The 27,217-nt window shown below is 36.4% G+C and overlaps 1 protein-coding gene across 1 annotated transcript in view; it reads right to left on the bottom strand.

The window, feature by feature from the left end:
* Window positions 1-1,035: 1,035 nt before the first annotated feature.
* The window catches only part of MACO1 (macoilin 1), a 44,505-nt gene continuing 18,323 nt past the window's right edge, over window positions 1,036-27,217 (bottom strand). Inside the window, exons 5-11 of the mRNA XM_067533868.1 lie at window positions 24,592-24,770; window positions 22,599-23,097; window positions 10,193-10,351; window positions 8,612-8,794; window positions 5,568-5,688; window positions 3,646-3,820; window positions 1,036-2,221 (exon numbers count right to left, since the gene is read on the bottom strand). Of these exons, the coding sequence (XP_067389969.1) occupies window positions 2,019-2,221; window positions 3,646-3,820; window positions 5,568-5,688; window positions 8,612-8,794; window positions 10,193-10,351; window positions 22,599-23,097; window positions 24,592-24,770 (1,519 nt within the window). The 3' untranslated portion in view covers window positions 1,036-2,018. The remainder of the gene's footprint in view (window positions 2,222-3,645; window positions 3,821-5,567; window positions 5,689-8,611; window positions 8,795-10,192; window positions 10,352-22,598; window positions 23,098-24,591; window positions 24,771-27,217) is intronic.

Below are 27,217 nucleotides of genomic sequence, written 5' to 3'. Positions count from 1 at the left end.
CAGGACTGGAGAGGTTTAAACAGTAAGGACTTGGGTCTGCCACCCAACCCACAGAACACACTATTATGTTTCTAAAGAGAATGGTAAAAATAACTCCACAGACAGAAGTGACATGCTTGGTGTATACAGCCTATCAGGATATAAGAAGCACCTGCTCTTCTTACTGCGTCATAAGAGTGAAGTCATATTGCACAGATGAATTCTTACCTGGAGTAGCAGAGAAATAATGTGCAAAAAGATTAGTTACCAATTTTAGATCCTCTTTAAACAAAATACACTCCCCTCCTCATATCAGGCTAATCAGGTCAGTTAAAAAGGCAAAGTTCTTTTTATCTGCAAGAAAATGTTTATTCTTTGTAAACCCCACAGAAAAAATAATGCAGCCAAGACCAAGTATTTAACGAAAGTAGTGCCAAAAAGGCAGCAAAATGGGGGAGCCTCAACACAAAAAGTCAGTGACAATATTTCATGTTTTGCACAAAGATGAAAAACCTATGACATTTCTGAGTAACACTTTTATGGTGACAATTACACAAGATGATTCAAAAATGCAAATGACAGCAACATGCACACCTGGCTAAAGCTAGAAGTTTTATCCCAAAAGAATACCTGTGATTAAAATGATGAATCTTTAATACTTCTATTTTATTGATTTGCTTGTCCTACTTCATTTTTTAAATGAGGCATACATGCCAATTAACATGAAACCTTTAATTTTTTTTTTCAGAAGAACTTTGTCCTTCCAGAGTCCACTGCAGGTTTGCAAAATCGTAATGTGTGGTTTGTAATTTTGCTAGTTTCCAATACAATTTTGCTCCCCACCCCTACCCCCCAAAAATCTTAAACACTTCAGAAGTTGCTAGTGCAAAACACTTTCTACCAATGTATAATATACATTTGAACTTAAATCTTTGTGCAATTTATGAGTTGCTTTTTAAAACTCTTTATAAAACTCCTTGGCACAACAGCTGAGAAATATTCAGCTCCATTTAAATGGTCAAATACAAGATGATATAAATATAAATCACCGCTGAATAAAATAAAAAACCCAGAACTGCAGCTTTTATTAACCAGCTTTACAGTCTCTTACAGTACAGTACATTGCACAGTTCCGCCTTCACAATAATTCTTCCTGCATTAATATTGTGCCTTCTATGATGTATTATAATCAAGGCAAGTTACAGAACACTGCTGATTTTGTATCAAAATAAACAGAAGATGTAAGCGTGGTTTGTAATGAACATCCAAATTACCATGAAGAATTTGCAGTAGACTCTGTAATGAGCTTGATATATAAGCTAGATGACAGTGAAGGGGGAAAAAATAGTTTAAACTATCAAGTTTCCTCTTGAAATGTCTTTTCCCAAGGCACTGTGAACAAGACTGTTAGAAATTCTCAATGACTAAAAACACCAATGGGAATATTTATATTTCACACAACAACCACCATCACATCATCTATTCTTGTTACTTATTCTTTCCCTTAAATGATGCCCCTTAAATTTGTTTGGTCCTTTGAGGGGATAATCAAATTATTTTCTGCAACATCACATACCTTAATACATCTATACTCAAAGCTTTGTTAGATATTTTAACCCTTTCAATCTAAAAACTAAATAATTTTCATCCTTATCCCTTATGACTCTGATTTGCAATTTTAGCTTGATTATTAAAAAAAAGAAAGGGTTCAGAATCAAGCAAAGCCCTGTTTCTTTTCAAGAGGAAACCATGCAAGAGTACATAAAAAGGCAAAATTGGCTACTTGAAAACCAAGAGTTGTTTTAATGCATTGGCCAAGAAAAATAAATTGCAAAGTTCTGTGAGGTTTTCTAAAAATTTACAAGAAAAACCAACGGGCAGTTCTAGTCAAATATTGATGTTCTTCCCTCCCCCCATCCCCCGATTTAAATGACAACAAATACAGTCTCATACAATACAATTTCATCTTGACTGCAAGAGACACTCCTGGGCGATGCCTTCGGTATGATAAAACTGTTGGGCAAAAAGAAAGTTGGCATTCATTTTTTTAAGGGTTGATAAACGGAGGCATTGGGATCGAGTCCAGAAGGGCTGGTCTCCACAAATTTGGAAGAGTAATGTGGTGAAACAGGACTCAGGGTGCTGGTGGCTGCACTGTATGTTATGCTGGGCATCACTGCCATGACTTCTGCTATCTTCTGTTTTAGGTCCTTGATTTCCTGGTCTTTTTGAATGATCTGCCCTGGAAAAGCAAAGAGTGTCACTTAGAACAAGCAGCACATTTTTATCCACCAGTGGTAGTTCACAGGTTAGTTTGAGAAAAGCTGAGATAGAGAAACTGGTATAGCAAAACAGTCATAGGAAAGTCAGAATTCTAACACCATTTTCTTAATACTGCAATCCACACAAATTGAACAAAGTTAATGTAGATCTGTACTCTTTCATAATTACGGTTAGAATTTAAACCATTAGAATTCAGTAACAGAAATAATCTTTCAGCACAATGTTGTTATTAACCTGATGTCCACACTTCCAGTCTGCTCTTCGCTAGCACTCAGATGGAACAAAAATGTCTACATATTAAGACTGTTCTTTACTTTTTATTTTAAAAACGTTCTTATTTTCACTCACCTATTTTTTTTTTAAATCCCTTTGAGAAACTTGAAGATATTTCTTTTCCTATTTTAGGTTTAAAATATCTCCATGCATCCTTGCAAGACCAGTCTGACAATTTATAAGCCCAGGCAAAAAAATAAGCCCACAATTATGAAAGAAACAAACATCTACCTAACTAGCCAAAAAACTTTGCTGCAGTCAAGTAAACTTATGCAGGGATGCTCTGGTGGATATTAAATGGAAAATCCTATTCACTTTGCTTCCTTGTTTGCACAGTAGAATCAAGTATATATTAGCATAGGTCTGGGAATGGGTTAGTTAGTTAACGTTTTGCTCCCTCTGCTGGCTGCAATGGCAGACTACAACATGGCACACATCCTAAATAGTCTGTTTTCTTTCCCACACCTCAAAGATATCATGGGTGGATTTTATTTTCAAATAACTAGAGAATATTTGCCTCAAAATTATTAAAATATTATGGTAATTTGGATGTGAGAACTGGGGATTAAAATATTTGATAAAATTTCTTTTACACTCCCCCCCCCCCCCTTTTTTTTTTTTTAAATAAAAATTGAGACAAGGTGGTTGAGCTAATATCTTTTATTGGACCAACTTCTGCTGGTGAGAGAGACAAGCTTTCAAAGCCACACTGAGCTCTTCTTCAGGTCTGGATAATGACTTCTTTCCCAGACCTAAAGAACAGCTCTGTGTGGCTCAAAAGCTTGTCTCTCTCACCAACGGAAGTTGCTCCAGTAAAAAATATTCTCTCACCCACCTTCTCTCTTTAATATCCTGGGACTGACAAGACTACAGCTTTTTGTTGCTCTGGACAGAGATAGATTTCTACAATCTGAGGAACATATGATTCAGACATAACTAACACACACAAATAACAGAGGATTTTATTGTCTTTGATTCAACAGTAGAGGAATTAATTGGATCTTCTAGGACATCTAATCCATCCCTACAGAGAGGACAGGGTAATCCCTGCAGTATATTTTCTGCTGTTTCAGTCAATAATAGTAGGTGAATAAAACTACTTCACTGTACCTTGGGCAATCTCAAGCTGCCGTTTTGCATCTCCTAATGCAGAGAACAGATCCAACTTAATTCTTGTCTCTGCACTCAGGCTGTTCTCTAAGTGCTGTGTTTTATCCTGCATGGCTGAAAGTGCTGACATTAACACCTCAGTATCCTTCTCATTTTCCTTGTATTTCCGCAGTTCCTGCAGAAGTAATTAAGACAAAAATGTTATTTGTGTGGACGTTATGCATGAGATGTAGAGACAGGTCTTTCTTCCCCCTCCCCAGCACTCCACTGGGCCTAGTATGCTGTCAAATAGTAGTTCATTATTGCATGTGATATTATAGTACTATTAATTACACATGGTTTTGTACAAGTGAATAATACTGTACAAAATGAAATGACGTGAGAAAAACCCATTTACTCTCCCCACCTCCCTCCTTCAGCTCTATGTTACTGCAGCTGTTGCTGTCTCTGGAACTCATCACACCCATGAAGTGCCAGTTGGGGAGCTATGAGTTGCTCACTGTGGGACATGATGAACTGAGATTTGGATTGGGGAAACAGAACCCCACAAAGTGTATTTTATATGAAGAACTTTAGATTGTTATCTCAACTGATGTAGATAAATGGACAACAAAAGACCCGCTCCCATTGCAGTCATTTAAAGTGAGCTATTACAGTTGCTCAGGAAGAACCAAGATGTTACCACATCTGTAAGTTCAGCTGGGGAGCGCTGTGGGCTTCCCAACCATTCCACAAATCCAGAATTCAATTAAAAGAAAAAAATAATTACTTTGCACAAAGACAAATCAACTAGTAAGGCTGGAAATACAAATATTAAATTTCACAATTTAAAAAAAAGGAAATATTAAAAAAACTAGTATTTTTAAAACAGAAAAGTGTGTGTAATAAAATATAGTGGGGATTGCAAAAATACTAATGTAACAACAAAACTTAAAATAGAAGTAACAGTTTGAAAAATATAAAAAAACCATAGTCATGGATGGTGGTAATGACTACTTGCTTTTCAAAACAAACATTCTTGTAAAACACACTGCACAGAATACCTATTTTGGCAAACCCATGGAAAGCTGGGGTCTACGTGCTATTTGAAAAAAAAAAAAAAAAAAAAAAAAAAAAGAGTTCATAGTCAGATCATGAAGATTAAAAAACATGCCAGAAGAAAGCACATAGCAAAAAAAATCCACATATTTAAGTTAAGGATCTAACATAGTGAATTGAGAATTTGTATCTGACCGTGCCCTTAGAAGCATGTGTTTCAAAGGAAAAAACTCTTCATTTGAATCTTTTTACCTACTCTTGTTACAAGCAAGATATAAAATTAGTGTAACAAAAATTTAAAAACACAATAGTTACTTCAGTTTTACTTTATGAATTTGGCTGTACTGTATGCAATCAGTGCAGTTTGACCGCTTCCCCTTTATAATCAATTTCTCTTTGTGTAGGTCTTTCAAGCAGCAACAGAAAACATTTTAAAAATGGGAAGCCATTGACTGCAAAACAACAGAAATACCAGATAGACTCTGGGGCAGATGTAGCCTCAGACTCAGTTTTTTAAAAACTAAGTTGATTTAAATCTGTTCCTTTCCACTTTTACCAAAAGTTATTTCATATCAGTAAGAGGGTGTTGTACAGGAAACCTTATTCCTTATTGGGGAAGAGGAATCTTATAAGGGTGTCTGGGCTCGGAACGTGTTCCTACACACGGGTATAGAGGGTTAGAATTCTGAGTTAACTTATCTGGATCAGCTAGTTTAGGAGGAAAAATATCTACAAGTAAATGACAAGGTAGTGGGAAGGTCAGAGACTATTAACCTCAGGTCTGCAAGGTGCCGAAGGTGTCCTAGGAAGGTCCACCAACTTAAATGAGGGTTGAAGCACTCAACACATTTTGCAGGTCTGAGCCCTAAGTACCTTCTGATTACCTGAACTTTCATTTCTAGTTCTCGTATCTGGTCTTCTTTCAGCTTTATGTCAATTGTTAACTTCTTGCATTCTGTCTCCAGCTCTCTGATACGATTCCGTAACGTTTCAGTGCATTCTCCTCTGTGAAAAAAGTGTTATCAGAAAAGTGAGTGAAACAAAAATGACTTCTATTATTGTCCCTGAAAGGTTTAGATCAATGAAGTTATTATGAATACTGCTGAATAAAAGGAGAATGGAGAATAACTGGTTTTTCTAATGAGAGCATTTCCCTCATGAAGACAGGACAAAAGGACGCAAAAACATTACTCAAAATTATGCCTTAAACATTAGGAAGTTTAGAACATTTGTGAGCCATGGAGAAAAGAAAAAGCAGGAATTAGTATTTCAGGTATTTTGGGGCTTTATGGATTAAAACCATCCTATATTTATGTGGGGCCTTTCATTTTGAAGAATCTCAAAATGCTATCCAGCTATTTACCTATAGCATCAACAAAATTCAGCCCCTCTGGGATGGAGAATAGAAACCAGCCAGAGCACGGCACCGTGGATACAACAGTGGAGGTCTGAGGTAGAGAAGAAATTTTGGCCAAGGTGGCTGAGTCAAACCTTGATTCATACAAAAAGTACTTTAGGGTCTTTAATATCTATGCAGAATGAAAGGTGGGGCCTTTGTTTATTAGTGGTGCATAAGATAAAGATAGGACAATGATTCTGCATGAACCTGATCAACAGAAAGCATATACTTTTATTAGGATTCACCATCTGATGAATTTACTGTTGGTGCGCTGACTTAACAACCAGAACTTGATGGGGAAACATTTCCCACTTCCTCCCACTGCTTTTATGCAAAAAATTACATAAACTAAGATTCTATACTGTGATAAATATTTGACTTCCCTCCCACCAAAAAGCCAAAATCAGCTCCCTGCAAATTCCCCCTTTATGTAGAAAAGAAAAAAGGCATTTCAGTGGCAATAGCTATAATAACTCAACTATATTTTACAATATATTATTAACAGGGCTTGTTTTGAAGCCTTATATATTTTGATTAATTCTCTAGAATCATGAAAAATGTCGACGTTAAAGGTTGTTTCCTAATATGGGTGAAGAGAAATTACACAGAGGACACTAATATAACTGCTTCATCTTAAAATTTTATTATTTCGCCCATTAAAACGTTAGCTTTGTGTTAGGATGAAAGTCTAAATTATTGTGAGAAGGATTTTTATGATACCCATTTTCATATGATTATACAGCTCACAAAGTAATTTATTTCTAGACAATTGAATTCACTAAGACATATCTACTGAATAGTTATCGAAATGATAAGTACACAAAATTTAAATTAAGGCAAAACTCCCCTTGTGGCATTCCCCACATTTGCCTTTTTCCTCTAAAAAGCCTCCTGTATCAATGATCTTTCAGAGATGTCCATTTACTCTGAACTACTCCGCTAACTTCTTCCATGCTACCTGCAAGGAGAATCCTGGAGTAGACCAGATGGCCCCTTTCAGAGCTGCTATCAATACCATTCATGACAGCAAATGGTTATAGGATACTGTCAGCATCTCCCCTGACAACATAATCCAGTGCTGAGCACATAAATCCTTTGGAAGTCAGTGGGCCCTGCAGGATCAGGCACTTGGCGATTAAGTGCATTATGTTAGTGACTCACTCAATTGCCACCAGCACAGAGAGCAGAAGTCCCAAGTGATCAAAGATTTACTTTTAGCTCATCTCAAAGAATCTGCCAAAATACTACCACTTCTTTCCTCCCACCCATCCATCCCTACATGACAGATCACTACACATTTTCTATATTTTAAGTGAAGATAGAATAGCCCATGCAATTACAGTCAATTGCTTTGGCAGTTACCTTATTCCACCCCAAACCTTCCCCCCCCCCCCCCCCAATTAGTCTTTTCCTAGACATTTAGTAAGCTAAAGGGCAGCTTCTATTTAGCAAGCTAATTTTTCAAAAACAAATGAGAGCACAAGTAGAGTGCCACTGAATCTCTAACCAACAGTGCTTTCTTGAACGTGTGCCACAATTCCCATTGCTTTTTTTCTGAAGGTAAAAACCATGTTTTCCCATTTAAATACTCTATTACCATATGCCAAATGCCAATATGTAAATTAGTTTTTAAATACAAAACAAAGCTCATATAGGAGTTATATTAGGACTCTGCAGACATAAATTAATATACTGAGATCAAAATAAGTAAAAATACAGTGGACTGTATTTAAAATATTTTCATTTTTTTCAGAATCCATTTACAAAAACTGGGAAAAATTCTTGCTTTCATAAACTATACAAATCCTAAAACAAAAGAAGCTCCCATCAAACAGAGAAAACAGTAATAAACTAGCTAGTAAGTGTGTTATATTTTGCAGCTTAAAGGGGCACCACCAACAAGAAATCTGGTCTATTTAAAACCAGTGAACTAAAAAAGTGTCAGTTTTTACATCCGTTATCACACACACCACACCAAGTCACCATGGCTATCTTCAGTCACATCAAATTTTCCTAATTTTAATTGTGTTTCACTTCCCTTTTGCTGTATGAAAGGGCCCACAACTGACAGTGCAAACTAAATATTCAGAGGAAAGGGTGAAAATGCTCACACACAAATGCTGTCTAATGCACAAGATAAACAAAACAAATAAATCAGAGAAAATATTTCCCCCTTTAACCTTTCAATTGTAGGACTCTTTGGCCCCAATCTTGCAAGTTGCTCTACATGGGTGGACCCCTGTGCCTATACAGCCTCACGGATTTCGTGCTCCATGTATTTGCAGGGATCTGTTGCGCAAGCCAGTTGCAGGATTGGGGCTTTAGACATTACTTTTAACTTTAGCCGCTGCTGGAGAAAAAGGACACAAAGTGAGGTCTTTGAGTTGATGGTGTCCCTTTAATATCTAATACTCCCTCTCTCAAAGGGCAACATCCTGATTTTGCAAGTGGAATAGATAATGATCCAAAGTCTTTTCAGTTTCTACAATCCCAAAGAAAAGGCTATTAAAGTAAAATAGAAGTAAGTACCTGGTAGCAGCAGCAAATGCAACAGCACGTGCAGCAGTTGCTTCTTCCAACTTCTTTCTTTTCTTTTCCTCCATTAACTGTTTTTCTACAAAGGCTCGTGCCTCTTGCTCTGCTTTCAGTTTTTTCTCCAACTGGCTGATGGTTTGCTTGTCTTTTTGTTTCATTTGTACAGCATTATGTAATCTGAGGAGTAATAGGTATATGATTTTTAATACCTTCTGATACTTTGTTTAAAGTGTCGAAGTATTCTTCTGTAGTTTAGGCCCCAAATTTGTCTTTCCAGACCTACTGGACAATGCCCTATAGACTTTAAATGATCTTTTAAAAACAATATAGCCCTTTACCAAAATGTAATGAAATAGCACCTATTTTAAAGATTCACAAGGCAACACTACACTGCTGAGAACTGTCTCCCCGGTCTCTGCAAAAATAAACACTGAGCCCTATCCAAGGAGGTGCTCTGTGCCTGCTGGCAGATCCTGAGCATCCTAAACTCCTATTAGCAAGGGAGCTGGAAGAATTTTTATAGTGGGGGTGTATTTGGTTGTTATTGCTACTTCAAGACAGGGGGTGCTACCGTATACCCAGCACCCCTAGTTCCAGGACCCCGCCTACTGGTCACATGTGAAATGCTCAGTGATTTGCAAGGGAGGGCCCATTATTTCACAGACCTGTGCCAGAAATGGGCTTGATCCTCTTCCTCTTTCAAGCCAATGACAAGATTCCCATTGACTTGAATAGATACATGACTGGATCTAATGATACCAGTACAAAGTCAAGGAAGAAAAAGGTCTGTGTTTGATTTCATCACCATGGGAGGAAGGAATATTCTTATTTGATAAATAAAGATAAAATCTGTATGGAAAAGCTTTCAGACTTCTAAGAGGCTACTTCAAAAGAGGGAGTAAAATGAGTTATATGACCTTTAAAGTAATCTCTTAAAATATTTCTGTATATATATTTTCAATGTCATTTTACGTTTAAATGATGAAGGCAAAATTAAGCTCTTTAATTCTTTGGAAAACACTCATGTAACCCATGTTGCTTGGAAAGAGCATGAAATAAATTTAAGGTGAGGGCAACAAATATTTATATGATGGCCAATTTTGAACTGTATTAAAAACATGACTTCTTTGTCGAGCATGGTTTTTTTTAAACTTACTTTTTATTGAAAGACTATTCTAACATGAGCAGGGAAGACAGGTAGCCAATTTCACTGAGGAAAAAGTTTTGATAGAGAGTTTATAGGAGTTTTAGAAATGCGTCACCTTCAACTAGAATTGAAAATGAAGGAGAATAGTGCCTAATTAGGCTACATTTGGAAAACCACATTTCCACTTATTAATAAAATTGCCCTATGATTATTTAATCAGATGCCTTGGAATTCAAGGAACAAATCCTGCTTGCCTTACTCTTATAGGTTACGCTGATCCTATATGAGCAATGGGACTACCTGTGAGAGAGTAAGGTAAATAAGATCTGCCCTAGTGTCCAGGTTAGTATGTTGCCAGCCTTTAATAAAACAAATCATGTTGCATTTGCCCAGTCATACACTATACACAGTTTTGTAGCAAAACATACTTGTTCTGAAGCAGCTCATTTTCTTGTCGAAGCTGTCCAATTTCAGATCGAATTCCCCGCTCTGTGCTAGTCAGAGAACTGATCTGACTACGTAGCTCCTGTTCAATTTGCCTGCTTGCCTGCAGGTCAGCCTTCAACTTTTTAATATCTTGTTCCAACCTAAGATAAGGAGAAGCATTTAAAAAAAATGAATTTCAACTCTAACCAACCAACCTTCCAAAGGCCTATTTTGTTATATTAAGTTTTTTATGCAAGTTTAAAAAAAAAAAAAAAAAAAAAATCGCAGTAAACAACATACCTCCTGATATTCCATTGTGTAACCCTTGTTCTGCCATACCCTCTCTTCCCTATCCTTTGTCATCCCTTGCTATTTTATGTGTAATTTAGGTTGCAAGCAAGAATCTGTCAATTTTATTTTTCTATAAATCACCATTGCACACCTATGATACTGAACAAAAATACAAGTATCCTTATTAAGTACAGTCCACACACTACATTACAGGGGTACTGTATAACATTTTTACATTGACAGGCACAGAGGACCAGGCTCAGGAATTACATCTTTAAAATGGACTGTAATAAAGTGAGTTCATGCCTATTTTCTTCAAAATAAACAAATCTTCTTTTTCCTTTCCAAACAATATAAACATTCATATTTGCAATTTTATATTTCTCCTGCAAAAAAAGTAGCATGCATATTTTAGTTTCCTCATCCAAAGTATTGTGATGCTGTAACACAAATCTTATGAAATTATGGTTTCTCACAGCAGAACTGAAACATACAAGCTTGAAAAGTGTAAACACTGAGATGTACAAATAAACCAATTTTTACTCTTTTTGCCAAGGTAAGAGTTTGATCTGATGTTACCAAAGGTTCAAATTATGGAACATTAGAATTTTTCATCTAAAAGTTAATTTCTTCTTAAATCATGTAAACTGTAGAACCAAAATACAAAATGTATTTATAAAGGCTTTATAAAAAGAATAGTTTCACAACCCAATTGTTCCATTAAAAAGAGTGCCCGGAATATGTACTTCAAATCTGGTAAATGATAAAAATACTAATCTGCATTCCAGATAAAAAAAGTAATTCGGTTTTATATTTTTCTGTGCATGTAATCACTGAAAATACATACATTCAAAGAGAGATGTACAAGGGTTGAGAAATCGGAAATTTAATCCTTCCGAACCAGAGACCATCTGCTATACATTTTATGTTTATAAATAATATTTCATAAGGAATTGCCCAAGCCGTAATAAAAACATTTCAAATAAAATAAAAATTGTCTAACAATAAAACACATTAGGGTAATATGAATAAAGCACTGGATTATGGATTTAAGTTTATTCAGTTTTAAAAAAAAATTTATGCTTAAAAATAATAGCATATTGCACAGGCAAATAAAAGATCTCTTACAAGTATAACCATTACGTATCAATTAATAAGGGACCAAATATGATTTTTAGTTACACACCAGTTATTCCCATGTGCTCAATGACCGTCCATGACTAGTTTTAATTTTTTTTTAAAAGGCTGATCAAAACAGTGCACACCAGAGGTTGTTTCAGTAAAAGTGGTGTGCAGAATTAATGGAAGTTCAAGTATTTAGATTTAGAAAAATCACAACCTGGTAAAAGGAAACTGAAACTAACAGACCCCACTATACAGACTAAAAGTAATAGCCATTTGTTTTTTTTACTGACACACTTGACCCTTTGGGGCATAAGTGTTCAAAAAATCCAGACCTAAGTGCCAATGCAAAATTTACAGTGTGAGGCATAAGAAAAGATTGATTAAAGGTGCTAGGAGGCTAATGTGGAATCCTGAAATGTATTCATGGAATTTTATGAAAATGTTAACAGAGGTTGAAACTGAGCCCAAGTGACCTGCTGGTAAATGAATAGCAAACTCCACCCTACAAGGGAGTGTGCGATCTACCATACACCCGTACTAATTTCAGAAATAATCCATTAAAACTCACAGACCCCACTTTTTTAGATGTACTGAGCTAAACTCCTGGCTGCATTTGGTACTGTAATAAGATGAACTTACTTGTTGACTAAATCAAACCAATCATGGCTTAAAACAAACAACAAAAACCCCAAAGATGAACATATGCACACACACACCCCCAACCTTATGTGCCTGCTTATTATTAGCCTAATCACTCACTCACTCACACACACACACACACACACACACACACACACACACACACACACACACACAAAATATTAAATGGATAGAATGTTCACACTGGAGACCACGAATTATTTCAGCATCCTTACAGGTTTAGAGAAACTCCAAAACATAGAAACTTGCAAAACTGGCCAACTAATGGCCCCTTCAGTGCAGGATTATTCTCTAAAGCACATTTAAAGTAAGACTGGACAAAACTCTAGAAAATAATATTACTATATGTGCATTTTCATTTTGTATAACACGATATTAGCTGGTAGGTTTGAACTGTGGCAATGGTATTTCATCCTCCTCCTCTGCTGTCCCATGATCAGCTGCTCTTTGGTGAGCTGTGAACTTAACTATCAGAGATGAACAATGAGACAAGCAGGAGAAACAGAAATTAACAGGCTATTGTATACCAACACTTAACTGGTTTTGACAGATGTTTTATTTTGATCTGAACAGTGGCTGATGATGAGGTAAGGGAAGAGATTGTGTATATAATGAATCAAATGCACAGGCTTTACATTGATAAGTACCCGAAATAATTCATTATACCTTGCTTTGGAGAGCTCTAATCATGAAAACAACACTTGCTCAGGGACATCTCTAACCTGCATACAAGTCTTTTCAGAAAGCTTTCTTTCATGAGACTCCTCTGCCTAACTTGTTCCAATAAAATAGACTGTGCTGTCTACTCTTTTAGGATTTTGTAGTAAGTGGTCAATTCTTATGTAGCACATAAATCCTGAATAAGGACCCCAAATTAAAGTTATCATATTTAAAATGGCTGGAGACATTAAGCCGTTCCTATTAGTTTCCTAAACCATACATACTGAGAATGCCTCAAATCGAGTTGTATTAAGTTTTACTGTTTGCTATAGTTGCTTAGGAGGTGCAAACATCCAAAAATAAACATGCTGCACTGATTACTTGATAAAACTGTATTACAAAGTTCCTTCTCTCACAAGTTAGTTTTAATCAATGAAAACAGAGTAAATTAGAGGTGAAAGACATTTCAAGGCTTCCATCTATTTTCTTAGCTGATCTTTAAATGGTTATGCTAAATTAGATAATATTAAAAGAAAACAGACATCTAAACGTATTCAGGATTTTTAACTGAAGAAATGAAATGAATGATACAGACAAATTAAGAGTTGGGTAACTTTGACAAATCCCATTTGGAAAAACACCTCAATGAATGGATAATTATTTGGGCAGAAAAAATTTCAATAAAAATTCTGATCAATTATGTTCCTCTTGTACTGCGTTGAAGTTTTATGGGGAACAGAATGGTATGCAATATACCAGCTTCTAAAAGCAGAAGTTATGAATCCTGAAAGAATCTCACTCTTTACTTTATATATAGTTGTAGGCAAGTTTGTTCATTATATCAGAACAACAACAGTTCATCTTAACCACAACTGTATATAAATTGAAAAATTCATAGCAAAGACTGAATTACCATCTTTAACACCTCTTGCGCTAGTAACAAGGTATACCAACTCTTCCCAAGAACTGATAAGAACTTTATATATTCAAAGCACAAACATTAAGTTTCACAATGCTCTCAAAAGGTGAAGCATTAATACACCTTATTTTACGGATAGTTTTGTTGTGAAAGGTTAACTGGTTCTCCAATGCCAAAAGTGGAATCAAAGTCACAACTGTGATTAGACCCTGGAGTTCTTAACTCCCCTGCTTTATGCTCAAAATAACAGGGGCAGTTGAAGTCTGGAATACCTGCTTACCCGTGGATATTTGGTTTTCGCATGCTCTTTTGGGGGAAGTACTTCATCTGTCAGCTATTCCAAGTATCCACAGGACTATATCTTTAACCTTGATTCTTAGGTAGATAGGACTGGTCTGGTTAAGTGTGAATGAATAAGAGGTCCCAGTGCTAGTAACAGAAGTATTGACTTTAGGCCCAATTCCTACAGCCATCTGTATATGGAAAGCCCACCAACTTCAATGGAGGTTCCACATTTGGAGAGCTTGCGGGGTTGGGTACAAATTGAGCTGTAAGAAAGGTGTAGGCCGCAAGACCAGCACATAATATATACAAAATGGGCCAGGAAGAAGGAAGGGAGGGAGGGCGGGAATGTAAATAGATCTCAGGAGATGGTGAGAGGGTCAGTTTTTCAAGCCCCATGATGACCTTTAATATCTAAAGTTATTAACTGGAGTCTTTCTATTACTGAAGGAGGTTGAAGTGTCCATCCATGGATGGAGCACATTCATGGATTCTAATGGGATGTAATTTGTAAAATATCAAGTATGAATCGGGGAGTTCCACATCTACACATCTCTGAATCAAGATCTCACTTCAAATTGATTCAGACTAGACACAAGGAGAGAGCTTTATGGGTGTCATTACTATTTTGTGTTTCAGAAGGACGATGATTGTAGCATAAGCTTTTTGGAGCCAGGGATTTAACAGTTAAGTTTTACAAGTGGGCTCCAAAGCCTCAAATACAGTTCCTTTTATCTTGAAGGAGCTTAAAGGGCTTTGGGTAGGTCTTTTTGAAGGGAGATCTGACAGAAATCTGCCTTTCATTAAGTTATTCATTGCCAGCCATCAATCTGGTGAGTTTAAAATTCAGAGAAACAAAAATTTGATTCAACTCTGGGAGTCTTCACTGCCTAAGAAAGGTCTGTAAGGCCCCACTGAAGTGAAACAGAGTCCAATGAACTATGTTCCTGCAAAATATTAGTGTCTAAAAGCTGATGGTGCTGCCTAGATTCACTATACTTATAGCATTGAGTTTCTTAGTCTGAGAAATTGCTCCTTTCTGAGCAATCACAAAACCCAGCCTAGTCAGAAACCTTACTACTAAGCCTCTGAGAGTCTGAAGGAGCCAAGAAATGTCGACCATGAAACCTTTCCATGTGAACACTCAAACCACTAGTGATGCGTCAGTGGACAAGGTTAAGTCTTTCACCAGCAGGGTGCCCAAAGAATTACATTAGATGATTCACCTCTCCGCATCTCATGGAAGCAAGTAAAATATTTTGATATTATCTCCAGTGCCTGTCATCTGAGATTCAAACATTTTCACAACTGAGACATGTAAAATCCGTGTAAACCAATAAGATTATTCAATTTATTTTACAGTTGGAAAGTTGAAACAAAGGGTTCAATGACTAGCCAGACATTGCACAATGAGCCTATGGTACTGTCAGGAATAGAATTTAGGAGTCCTTAACTCTCAGTTCATGCTCTAACCAAGACACTTAAAGCATCTCTGAAAAAAATGCCTCATTATATGTTTTTAATATTGTGGATTGCCATATAATGGAAACCTCCAAGTACAAATTAGGAATTTCAGAAAGTCATGGAGAGTATTCATTCATGAAACAGAATTACCAATACTGAAAACATTATTAAGACCAATGAGTCCAAAGGTCATGGCCACATACTTAAACATGACAGATAAAAATCAGTAGGGCAGGAACCTGAAATGGTTAAAAAAAACAGTACAAGGAGGAACGCAAGCTTCTTTAAAGTCAATGGCTGATACAGTCCCAGGGGAATACATCTATTGCAAAAAAAAAAAAAAAAGACTGGAAAACTATTTTTAAAAAATAATCTAAGCAACATTTTTAAAAACGGATTTCAACTACCTCCTTCCATTGTACCTCAGTTCTAGTTTTAAACACTAAGAAAGCTCTATTAATACAATGTATAGAGAAAAAACTTACTATAGCAGTCACAATAGCATCTAACATTTACAATTAAAAAACTGTTATAATGGAGAGTTAATATCTTGTCATAATGTGAGAAAACCATCATACTAAGAATCCTGCATACCACATTTCCTGAGATATTAAAACCAATATCAGCACAAAAGAAAAATCTACACTTGACAGTGTGTCATTTAAAAAAAATATCAGCTGAATATATATTTAGCTACCACAAAAAACAAAACAAAACATACTTTTTGTTTTCCCTGCATGAACTGTGGGCCCATCTATCTTACAAAGTCTAGTCAAACAAACATTTCTAGTTTAGGGATTTTCTCATGTAGAGAGCCAGGATGTAAAGCTCTTTCCTATGTACAGGGGAAATAAATCATTTTCAGGGGAATACAAGATTTAATAACTCATTCTCTGCTACCTCATCCCCAAAATAAAACACATTAGGAAGGTAATCCAGGGTAATAGCAGAGAGGTATTTTTGCTGTTAGAAGTGTGGCTGGTGCTCCGACTCTAGTCCCCAAAGTTCTTTGTACTATTGTTACAATGATGAATGACCCAATAAGACAGCATTATTTTTCCTACCATACCACTTTCTGCTTAGGTCTCCCGTACTTTTTGTTCAGCATTTTCCCACTAAATCAAGAAATCAACAACAAAAAACTGAATTCTAGAACACAATTCTTTTTGGGTTGCTGGACAAGCAACAAATCATCTTGAAACACAATTACTTTGGTTACCTCTGTGCCCCTTGTTGATCCTGAGGCTTGTTCCTGCAAGACACTGAATGTGGGATCTATGTATTCAAAATGTCTTGTATGTCTTGTTTTAATTTCACCATACAATTTTTTGACCCCACATACTAAAATAGTACATCAGCCCTAGTGCATTCTAAGACAGGGGTGTCAAACTAACTTGCAAATTAAATGGAGCCACACCCTGGAAGTGTCTTACCATCCGCCGAAAATTTCAGTCTCCATCTCGGCGGCAGCTAGCAGCGATTCCCCCACCGCCGAAAAATATCGCAAAGGGGCCAAAACAAACAGGGTCCGGCCTGCTGGCCGTATGTTAAACGTCCCTGTAAGTACTATGTGTAGTGCAGCCTGCACTAATTAACAATATCTATGTAAAAATAAAGTCCTCAAAGAACAAACCACCCCCCCTTACAAACTCTGATATGCTCTTCTAGATAATGTTATGACACCCTTTTGTTCTTTTGCTTTGTTCCTTTTCTTGCCTAACCTGTTGCCATAAATATCCCTTGCAATGATGCTACTACTTTGAAGCAACCAATGAGATTATAGTAAATTGAAGTTCCCCCACTACAAGTAATACGCTGTCATAAATGGTTTCTTTGAGCATTTTCTATATACTAAAAAGTTCCTGACAGAATTGAGATAGAAACCTTAATCCTGACTTACTTACCTACCTTTTGTTCTAAACAAAATTGCTCTAAGTAGTAGTAATTCAAAAGGTTGTTCTGTTTCTGAATAGTCCAAGGGCTGCACTGACCCTAGGAAATGGTTTGGTAGAAGAATTGTCAATAAAATAAGGATCCTAGGAATACCTTTAATAAACTCCCTCATATAGTCAGCCAGGCAAAGGTATTATGTGTAAAATGTAACAAGTGAAATTTTCTACCAAACCATCTTTGGACTGTTAAATGGATTTTAAATTAAATATTTTAATGTAATATTTATGAACAAATACAAACATATTTTTAAATGTGTTTATGTCAGCCAAAAGGTTGAAATCACTATGAAGAATCTGTCAGGTTTCTTGATGTGGAACAGTCAACTAGGATTCATCTTCCTTTCCCAAATGGTACATGCTACCACATACACACACCAAGTGCAAATATTGTACTCGAGAGAAACATCAGAAAGAAAATCTTAAACTTCATTATGGCTTATTCCCTGTGTAGCTCTCTGAGACTGACAAATCCAGAATAAGTGCAAATGATCAAGTATTCAAAATGTCAGCCAAGAATGACAACACTTCAGTACTATAATTTGTATTTAAAATACGATGTGAAAAGAAGTTCCCTCATGGCCTTCCCATCTACCTACTCCCTCCCACCTCTACCCTTTTCTGCCTCTGTATGAACTCACACAGCTGTACCTATAACCATTTCTACATTTGTCTTCTCAAAATGCAGAAGAATTCTATTTCTGATCTAACGCAGACCATCCCACTAGTACTGAACCCATCTGTTTCCCCAAACCTACAAAACCTAAAGTCTTTTTGTAAACCTATTTGTCAAATTCAGGTTGCTAGATATACTGTTCACCTTATTACAGATCAAATTACCTCCTTCCATTCCCTGATTTCCGATGTAAGTTCCCAGAGCTCCTATTTTCTTGCCTGCCTCAGTCCTATTATACCTCAGTAGGCTTTGCATGTGTCTCCCACTGTAAATGACAGGAGAAAAGGCTTCTGGGGTATATTGAAGCTACTTCATGCAGGCAGCAGACTGGAAAAATAGGCTCAAGAGCTCTGGGGACATTAGTGGCGCTACAGAAAATGGAAAATAAATAGAGCTAAAATACAGGAAAATATATTTATTTTAAAACGTTCAAGTTTTGCTCTGAGGGTAACCCCAAGTCTTGTGAGAACAGAGAGGAAGAAAGGGCATGAGCCATGCCCCTGCTCCACAAATATTTCCTCTATGCATAAATGTAGCTCCATTACCTGAAGAATTCAAAGTTATCCACAAGAATAATTAACACAAGAGTAAGACTGCTTCTCTAGGTTTAATACTTCGTAAGCCAGGAGATAGCACTTCAGTGGATGTGAACATTTTTGTCAAGCTGCACTTTTAGATGCTCTCTTTCCACATGCAAATAGCCAGCAGCAAGTTGTGCTCATTACAAAAAGAGGCATCTTGCTGTGGCAAAACCCTGCTTCTGGTACTTTTTGCACTACAAAAGAAAGAAAGCTTTAGCTATGATCACGACTTGTAACACAGTCCAAATCCATAAAATTGAAAGAAAATCTGCCTATCCTCTAGAATGGACATTGAGATGGTACAGGATGCTAAACATTAAATGTTAGCTTGCTCTGGTAACTATTAGGAAATGAACTGAGTCTATGAAGTGTAAACGGGTACCAGGTTCTATTTCTCCATTGGCCTGATTAATATAATGATAAAAATGAACAGTTTGGATGAAAGTTGCTATAGACAGACAAAGATGTAATGTGCCTTTACAAACATAAAATAGGTCTCACAACATCCATGAGAAGCTGGGAATATCTCCATTTTACTGATGGAAAAATGGAGGCAGAGAGAGGTCAATGTCACAGAGCTGATTAAACCATCAGCACTTCTCTGCAGCAGTCAACTGGACCACAACCACTCCCTTTCATTACCCCAAAATAATGTTAATTGTAACATCTAAAGACACATTTTTAAGAAAAGGGAACAAATATAATTCCTTATCCAGAAAAGTACAAGTACTAAATCAGTTAACAGTGAAGACCACCATCTCTGTGGTCTCATACGATAAATTTCACATACATAAATTAAAAGTGAAACCCTTCCTTATAAGTCATGAAATACAATAACAAGGAGTTACACACAGATAGTCTAAATAGAAGCAACAATTGATGCATTATTCCTGTTATTTACATTTGTAGTAAATACTATAAAGCAGCAGCAGATAGGAAATTAGTATTTTAAAATCTCAATGTAATCACAATGACCAAACTGTCATCTGTAGCCCAGTATATAAGGAAGTCTTAATATATATTTAAACACACTAAAATATTTTGGATCTTAATCTTGTCCCTCATCATGGACACATACTGAATTTAAATATTTTCATACACTGGCTGGCAGACTATACTATAATGGAGAGAATTGGTACCACTCTCCTCTTTTCTTGGTCCCTATGAGCAGCTCATTGATAAATTGCAGAATTGTGACCAGAGCCAGGCAAAATTCTTTCAGCAAATGGTAAATTTGCCAAAAAAATCATTTTTTGTGGCACTGAAGTTATTTGCAAATTTGGGTTGAATTTTGGCCAGCTCCCCTCCGAAAACAACAATTTCAGAAGCGTTAAAGTGAAATGTCTCAAAATGTCATTTCAAATCAACATCTGAAATGTTTCATTTGACCCTAACAATTTTTTTCAGTGCTTTTGGTTAGCAACCCCCTCTTTATTCACTCAGTTCTGACCAGCTCTCTTCTTTTCCTCAGCGAGCAAACCAGTTATCTTATCTTTGCCTGGACTACATAGGCACAACTTCTACTGATGGCATTGCCATCTGCATCCCATTAACCCAGGGTTGAATTTGGTTCACAGGTAAGATTAACTAGCTAGCTTCCAGCTTGCTTCATGCAGTTATTCAGCAGATACTGTAAATGAGAATTGATCTGAATATTTCACATAAAGAAATGAAAAGAAGCCATATGAATTGGCAGAAGGTATGACCATTAATGGATATAATGATTATCAGAAGAGAAAAGGATATTTCCATAGAAGTATCTATCTTGTATCTGCATACTGTGAATCTTCAGAGACAAACAGAGTCAAAATTCCAATTACCTAAAGGTTCCTGCAGGGAAAATGTGCCTGACTTGCCAATTACATTACCCAACAAGGACTTGCTGAGTTAGACCAGTGAGCATGCAACATTACAGAAAAGAAAAATGAGATGCTAATAGTGAGATTGTGGGAGGGCAGAGGAGGAGAAGTATAATGGCCCTACTGACTTATTCTAACAGGTCCCTATCCCAATTACATGCTGTTTGCTTTCTTTCAGATTGATCTGCATTGGCACACAGAGCTTGCACAAAGAACTTTGATTTTCTATTTGCTAACAAGGCAACAACAATAAAATATTTAGAGGGATTTCCCACAGAAGCTACACAGAGAGGGTCTTCTGGAACTAATCCTTTACCACAAAGCATCCAGTATTTGAAGAGGAGCCACTTACCTACTCTTTCACCTTCTACATAATACCAAATTTGCTGCTCTCTGCTTATTCTGGCTTGATTACAACTGACAGTTATTCTAGGCCTGAGTGTTTATACATAATATATAAAGAGATTGCAGCAGGTGTTATCTTTACAGCAAGTTTTGGTCTTTTTAATTTAATTTTTGTTGAGGAAGAGACGGTCTTTGTTGTTCAATAGTAGGGTATCACAGTACACCAGAAGTAATTGATATCTGCATAAACATAGCAACAACAACATGATTCTTTGACTCAGCTATGGCTGGTATCAAACAGGCAGTATGTATAGCAGTGGGGCCCAACAGTAGTAGCTTACTTTTTTAAAATTTACTTTTTCCATTATATTTTACAGCAATGATTCCTGAACTACACTCCATGGATCACCAATGGTTTGCAAGGCACTTGGTCTCTTTTTCCAGCTGTTAAATATCATTAAAAACTAAAAATACATTACATTCTTTCCTAATATTACTTTTCCATGTTGACAGACAGAAGCATGTTATTCAACTGCAAATTGGAGGTAAGAGACATAAATAAACAGATTATCCATGAGATAATTACTGTATTAAAATATGCTTCATACTATGAAAGTTTGAGAACCCCTATAGTATGGTTAGACTGAGATATTTCCCCAGTCAGGGGGGTGGAAACAGGAAAAACAGTGAAAACATACACAGAGGCAAAACACAAACTTCAGTTCTGCTGTTACCTTGGTTTGCTGGGTGTAAAATACAACCTTTGATCAAAAACAGCATTGTGCCATTTACCATGCACATTCTTGAAAGGCACACAGAAGCACTCCAGTAAAAAATACCACCACTGAACTATATAATGTTACCTGTTGAAGAGCTATTTTTCCCCTTTGGAGCAGAAATTTAAGAGGTTCACATTCATTTTCTATGAGAAAACTTCCCATTTCTACCCCAACTGACAGCACTGTAACCCTCAAATTAGCAACCATAAGGACATATGATTTTTCAAATCATTATAGTCCGTGACACAGTGAAATTAAATTTCTGTGTAGTGTACCCAGACCCACAAGGTCTCATCTCATGATTTACATTCATACCTCTGTGAACTGAAGATTAAAAAAAAAAAAAAAAAGCAAGCATTTCCAACATTAGAATTGCAAATACCACACTTTATGCACTTTATGCACTGGAGAAGTAAAAGACATATGGGGCAGAACTTGATTGAAACATGTTCAATAAATTTGTAATAATGCTTCTTTGTACCTCTATAGCGCCTTTAATGAAGGATTGCTAAAAACTTTATTATGCCTCACAACAACCCTGTGAGGTAGGTACATTTACCCATTTTACAGATGGGTGAACTGAGGCATGGCATGGTAAAGTGATTTGCTTACGATCACATAGCAAATCAATAGCAGAGTTAGAAACAGAAACAACATATCCACCTCCCAGTCCATTTTTCCAATCACTAGGCATGCTGCCTTCCTAACAAAGCCATGAACTGATTTGCTAATGGTTTCCTCAGAAAGATCTCTAATCTACTGAAAAACAAGCATGATGAGAGAAAGAAGGTGTTAGGCAATGAACATATCAAACTTACCTTACCAGTGCATCTGGTTTGCTTAGCTGGTTATTAGGAATACAGTTTTCCATTAAGTCCTTGTGTGTGCTTGGGCTCTTGCTAGTGCATTTCTGCTTTTTCTCATTTTTAGTTGATGAGGAAGGGATGCTCCCATTAGTTGCACTGTGACTGCGAGGCGAGGAGTTCACCACTCCACTAGCATTTTTGTAATTTTTGGATGAGGCAGTGCATGAGTCCTCTTTTAAGAGGTTTTCTGTACTTCCAACAAGATCGTTATTTAATCTTTTACTATTGATATGGTTTTCCATATATTCAATTTCTTGTATTTTAGAGTCTACTGGTTGTAAAATATTGTTATTTATTCCAAGGTTGTGTTTCTTGGCATCCTTGTCCTTTTCTTTTCCCTTTTCTCTATATTCTAGCTCCGGCAACGTTGTGGATAATTTTTTATTGGCTGGAATGCCTCCATTGTGTTGCAGAAGTACTGAAGAATCCATATCAGATAATCCTTTGGCTGCTACAATAACAAGAAACCCAGATTGTTAAAACCACAGAACAGATTGATTTAATAAACTGTGTATCTGTTTGTATTATAAATAAATCATTAAGTAAATAGCAATCCTTTTTAATGATAACAATCATCAAGGTTATATTTAGCAAAAACATTTAGATGTTTAAAAGACTAACTTAAACAAACTCACAAATGTTTTGGGTACAGACATAATTCTATAAGAACAAGTTCAGTTGTAAATACTTACCCTGAAGGGTAAAGAATAAATACCACTAGCTGACTAGATTATATAAGTTCCTAATAAATTCATGAAAGCTAAGAGGCTAGATTCAGAGAGAAAATTAACTTGAAATCTCATACATTTGAAAGACCTGTAAGTATCTAAAACTACCTTTAATTCCTCTGTCCTTGAGTCCCCTCCAACTCCTGCCATTTTGTGTGGTTTTATAAAACATTTATAATTTTAAAGTTTTTCTCTCCTTTATTAGTGTATGAAAGACCTAGACAATCAACAGGGGAAACTATGAAACTGACTAATCACAAAATGCTGTCAAAAGCAGAAAGATTTTTTTCTCAGTTTTAGTTGTTACTTGTAATGATACCAGGTAACAAAAGTCAAAGTTAATGAACATATTTTGTTACTTAATCTAAAGTGGGAAGAGTCTGGCATTTTTGGTGTGAATTATACAAAATATGTGGCTTAGTGAAGGTCTGCTTTAGCATGTACACGGTAGTAGAAAGAGAGAGCCTGAGACATGAGGGGTCCGGTGAAAGGCCTGAAGCCTAAACTAAAATCAGGCCCTGCTGATATGAAGCAGAGTTAGCAAGAGCCAGGTTATGAGCAAAAGTCAGGCCATTACAAAACAGATGCCTGCTTGCATTGCAAAAACACCGACGCTCCAAAGAGGTACAGTACTAGGCGCTAGGTATTCATGTAAACACATTCCAGAAGGGTAGTACCAGAACACCCCGATACAAAGTTATGGTATAAATACATTCCACAAAGAAGGTATAGACACACACTGATCCCTCCCAAAGATAAGGCCAGGCTGACAGGATAACGAATGGAGATGTTTTTATTGAACCAACAGATATAAGGTGGTAACTAACCACATCAGAGAGGTAATATGTAACTTGTTTGTATCAGTATATAAAAGAAGGGTTTCAGAAGGAGTGTATTTGTGTGGCCTGGGGGGAATACGAAAAGTCTCACGGCTCATTGAGCTGTTGTCACAGGCATACATGTATAAAATGTACCTGTATCACATATAGGGCACTAAAACTGTGCTTTGTTGGCAATAAACCCGGCTGAGCACCTTCGCCACTGAACTGAATCTGTGGTCTTCTTGCGCAGTTTAATCAAAATCTGTTGTATGGGCTATCTGGCCAGAGCCAGTGCAACATGCAGAGAGAACACACAAGCAGCCAACTGACAACATACAGTATTTCTTTTAATTACAGATGATGGCAGCAAAACATTATGTAGTCAGTATAACCTACCTTCTTCTGCCTCTCTCTCTTGCCTTTGTAGCATCTGTTGCTCTGGGGGTAGAGCTTGCTGGAGAAGTTGCATGTAAAATTCATTCTCTTTTTGTACTTCTTTTTGTTTTCTTAATCGCATTTTGTAGCTGACATAACTTTTGAAGCCAAAGCCCAAAGTCACAACGGGATAGCCAATACTAGAAAGAAGACACCTTTATTAACTGAAATATGACCATATTACCGAGTTAATAAACGTACATGTTGTAAATATATCTGGATTATAACCGTTATAAAATATATGGTCTGCAGTGGTGAAAGGTCTTTTGCCATACTAAAATTCATCATTAAAGATGTAGTGATTTCTTTATCAGGATAAAACTACAGCTGTAATTCATCAGAGGCAGTAATTAGCACCATAGATTATAAGGGATTTTAAAAATGCAAATAGTCTGTGTATTTTATTGGTGACCAAAGTCAGCTTTTAGACAACTGTCAAACTAGGCAACATGCATCACTTAAGGAGATAACAGAGGCAACATGGTCTAGAGGACTGAGCCTGGGGCTATGAGCCAGGAACTCTAGATTTCTAAACCTAGCTATCCACTTACTTTATATATGGGCTTTAGCACATCATTTCACCCCTCTGTCTCAGTTCACCGATCAGTAAAATGGAGGTAAAGCAGTTCACACATATCCAAGGGGTAAAGCATGTAAGACCTAAATAATGTTATTAGCTAACTGAAATTTGAGCAATACAGAATGCTAGCAGATTATGCCATTAACTCTGCTAACAAGTCACTTAACTAGTGGGAAACTGTCCAGCGATAAGAATATATGCCAAATGTGTTTATTTTCATTTGGAAAAGGAAAAATGGTCTCATCCACTAGCAAAAAAAGGAACCTGCAAGCAAATAAAACTATATTAAATTGATTTAGGCTATTATTCTGCCAAAGAGATACTGAAGAATGTATAAAGACATGCCCGTATTCATAGCTCTACTTCCGAAAAATATAACCCTGCTGATCAAGGACCTACAAACAAAAACTAGATTCATGCAAAATTTTATGTTTATAGAATTTCTAATATTTGTTTTAGACTTCCCATCAGTTTCTTTTTAACAATATAAAGTACTTAACAGCCCCTGAAATAGAGCTACCAGCAATGTTATGGTACTGATGACTTTCTAGGATTAAACATACATTCACTAAGAACTCAGCTTTTTATATGCTTCAGGTGTCCTAGATCAGAAACAAATTTAGTTGCAGCAGGTGACTTAACCATTATACAATCATTTTATTCCCTGCTTTTATTTTATTACAAACTATGTAAATAAATTTGAGTTGCAAACATACTGCCAGAATGCAATGATTATTTGCATACGTATCTAATGTTATCTTTGCTAATGTTTCTTTTGTGACACTGGTAAAGCTAGCTGTAGCTACAGTTCTAAAACTCTGATGACAAGCTGGGATGTTTTCATCCAATTCGCAAGGCAGAAAGACTTCTCTTAAGAGCTTCTGTAACTTACTACAGAATTGAATTAATATTTCAAGGAAATCACTGCAGTGTGGACAATACATATTTAGGGCTTGTCTACATGGGGACATTCAGGAAAATTAATCCAAATTAACTAAAAGTGTGAATTTAAAGTGGATTAGTTAAACTGCATTATATCTATGTGTGAAAACTCATTCAGAATTAAAGGGGCCTAAATTTGGTTTAGTTTAACTTATTTCCTTGTTCCTGGAAGAAGCTGAAGACCTTATTTGTGCAGAAAGATACTTCAGGACATTCAAAAGGGAAAAATGTATTAAGTAATCAAGTATCATCAATAAACTTTTGCCCACTTCAAGTTAACATTTCTGTACAAATTTTTCCAATATGCTTTCTGTAAATATGAAGATTGTATGTTTATGAAAAAAGTCTCAAGAAATGGTATAAATCTCTTTGGTGCAGATATTGTAATATTATAATTCCCTCCACGTCACAAGCAAACTGTCTCCAGATGTGTTGCATCTGGATAAAGTTTTATCTCACTTTATGTCTAGAATACTTAATGACGTTTTTTATCTTCATTAGCTATCATGAATGTGTGTGATGTCATCAAGGTTAATAATAAGAGAAGGGTCTTCTGGTACCCTCTCCCTTAGGGACTTTTCTTTTCTCATCTGAGCACATCTACTGGATTGGGACCCACAGGCAAATTAGACAGCTAAATGCCTATCTTTCCCGGCTTCATGCACTGCACTGAGGCTTAGGCATCCCGATACTTGGAGCGAGGCAGAAACATAGACGCCTAAGGAACGTTTACTGAAAAATGTAGGCGCTGAGCAGGTTTAGGTGACTACGGGGTTCGGTGGCAGCTGAGCGAGGGCTTTGTGAATCCCAGGGGCACCTGATTCAGAAACTGAGGTACCTAAAGTAGCAGTTAGGTGTCTAAGTTCTAATGTGAATCCAGTCCTCTGTTTATTTCCTGCATCTACTTCTTTTCTATTTGTACTGTCTTTTATGCCATCTGCATTTCATTTCTGTGTCAACATTAATGCGATTGACAGTTTTTTCCTCTCGATGATAATTTTGCTGTAGTACATAAGTGGTTTTATTAATATTATGCTGTAATATAAAAGTTCAATACAAATAATA

Source organism: Emydura macquarii, unplaced genomic scaffold (genome assembly GCF_026122565.2).
Source record: "Emydura macquarii macquarii isolate MOO-44397 ecotype Brisbane River unplaced genomic scaffold, CSIRO-AGI_Emac_v2 contig_3348, whole genome shotgun sequence".
Classification (NCBI taxonomy): Eukaryota; Metazoa; Chordata; order Testudines; family Chelidae; genus Emydura; species Emydura macquarii.
The sequence above is the reverse complement of the archived record's forward strand: the minus strand, read 5'-3'. Positions and strand labels throughout refer to the sequence as shown.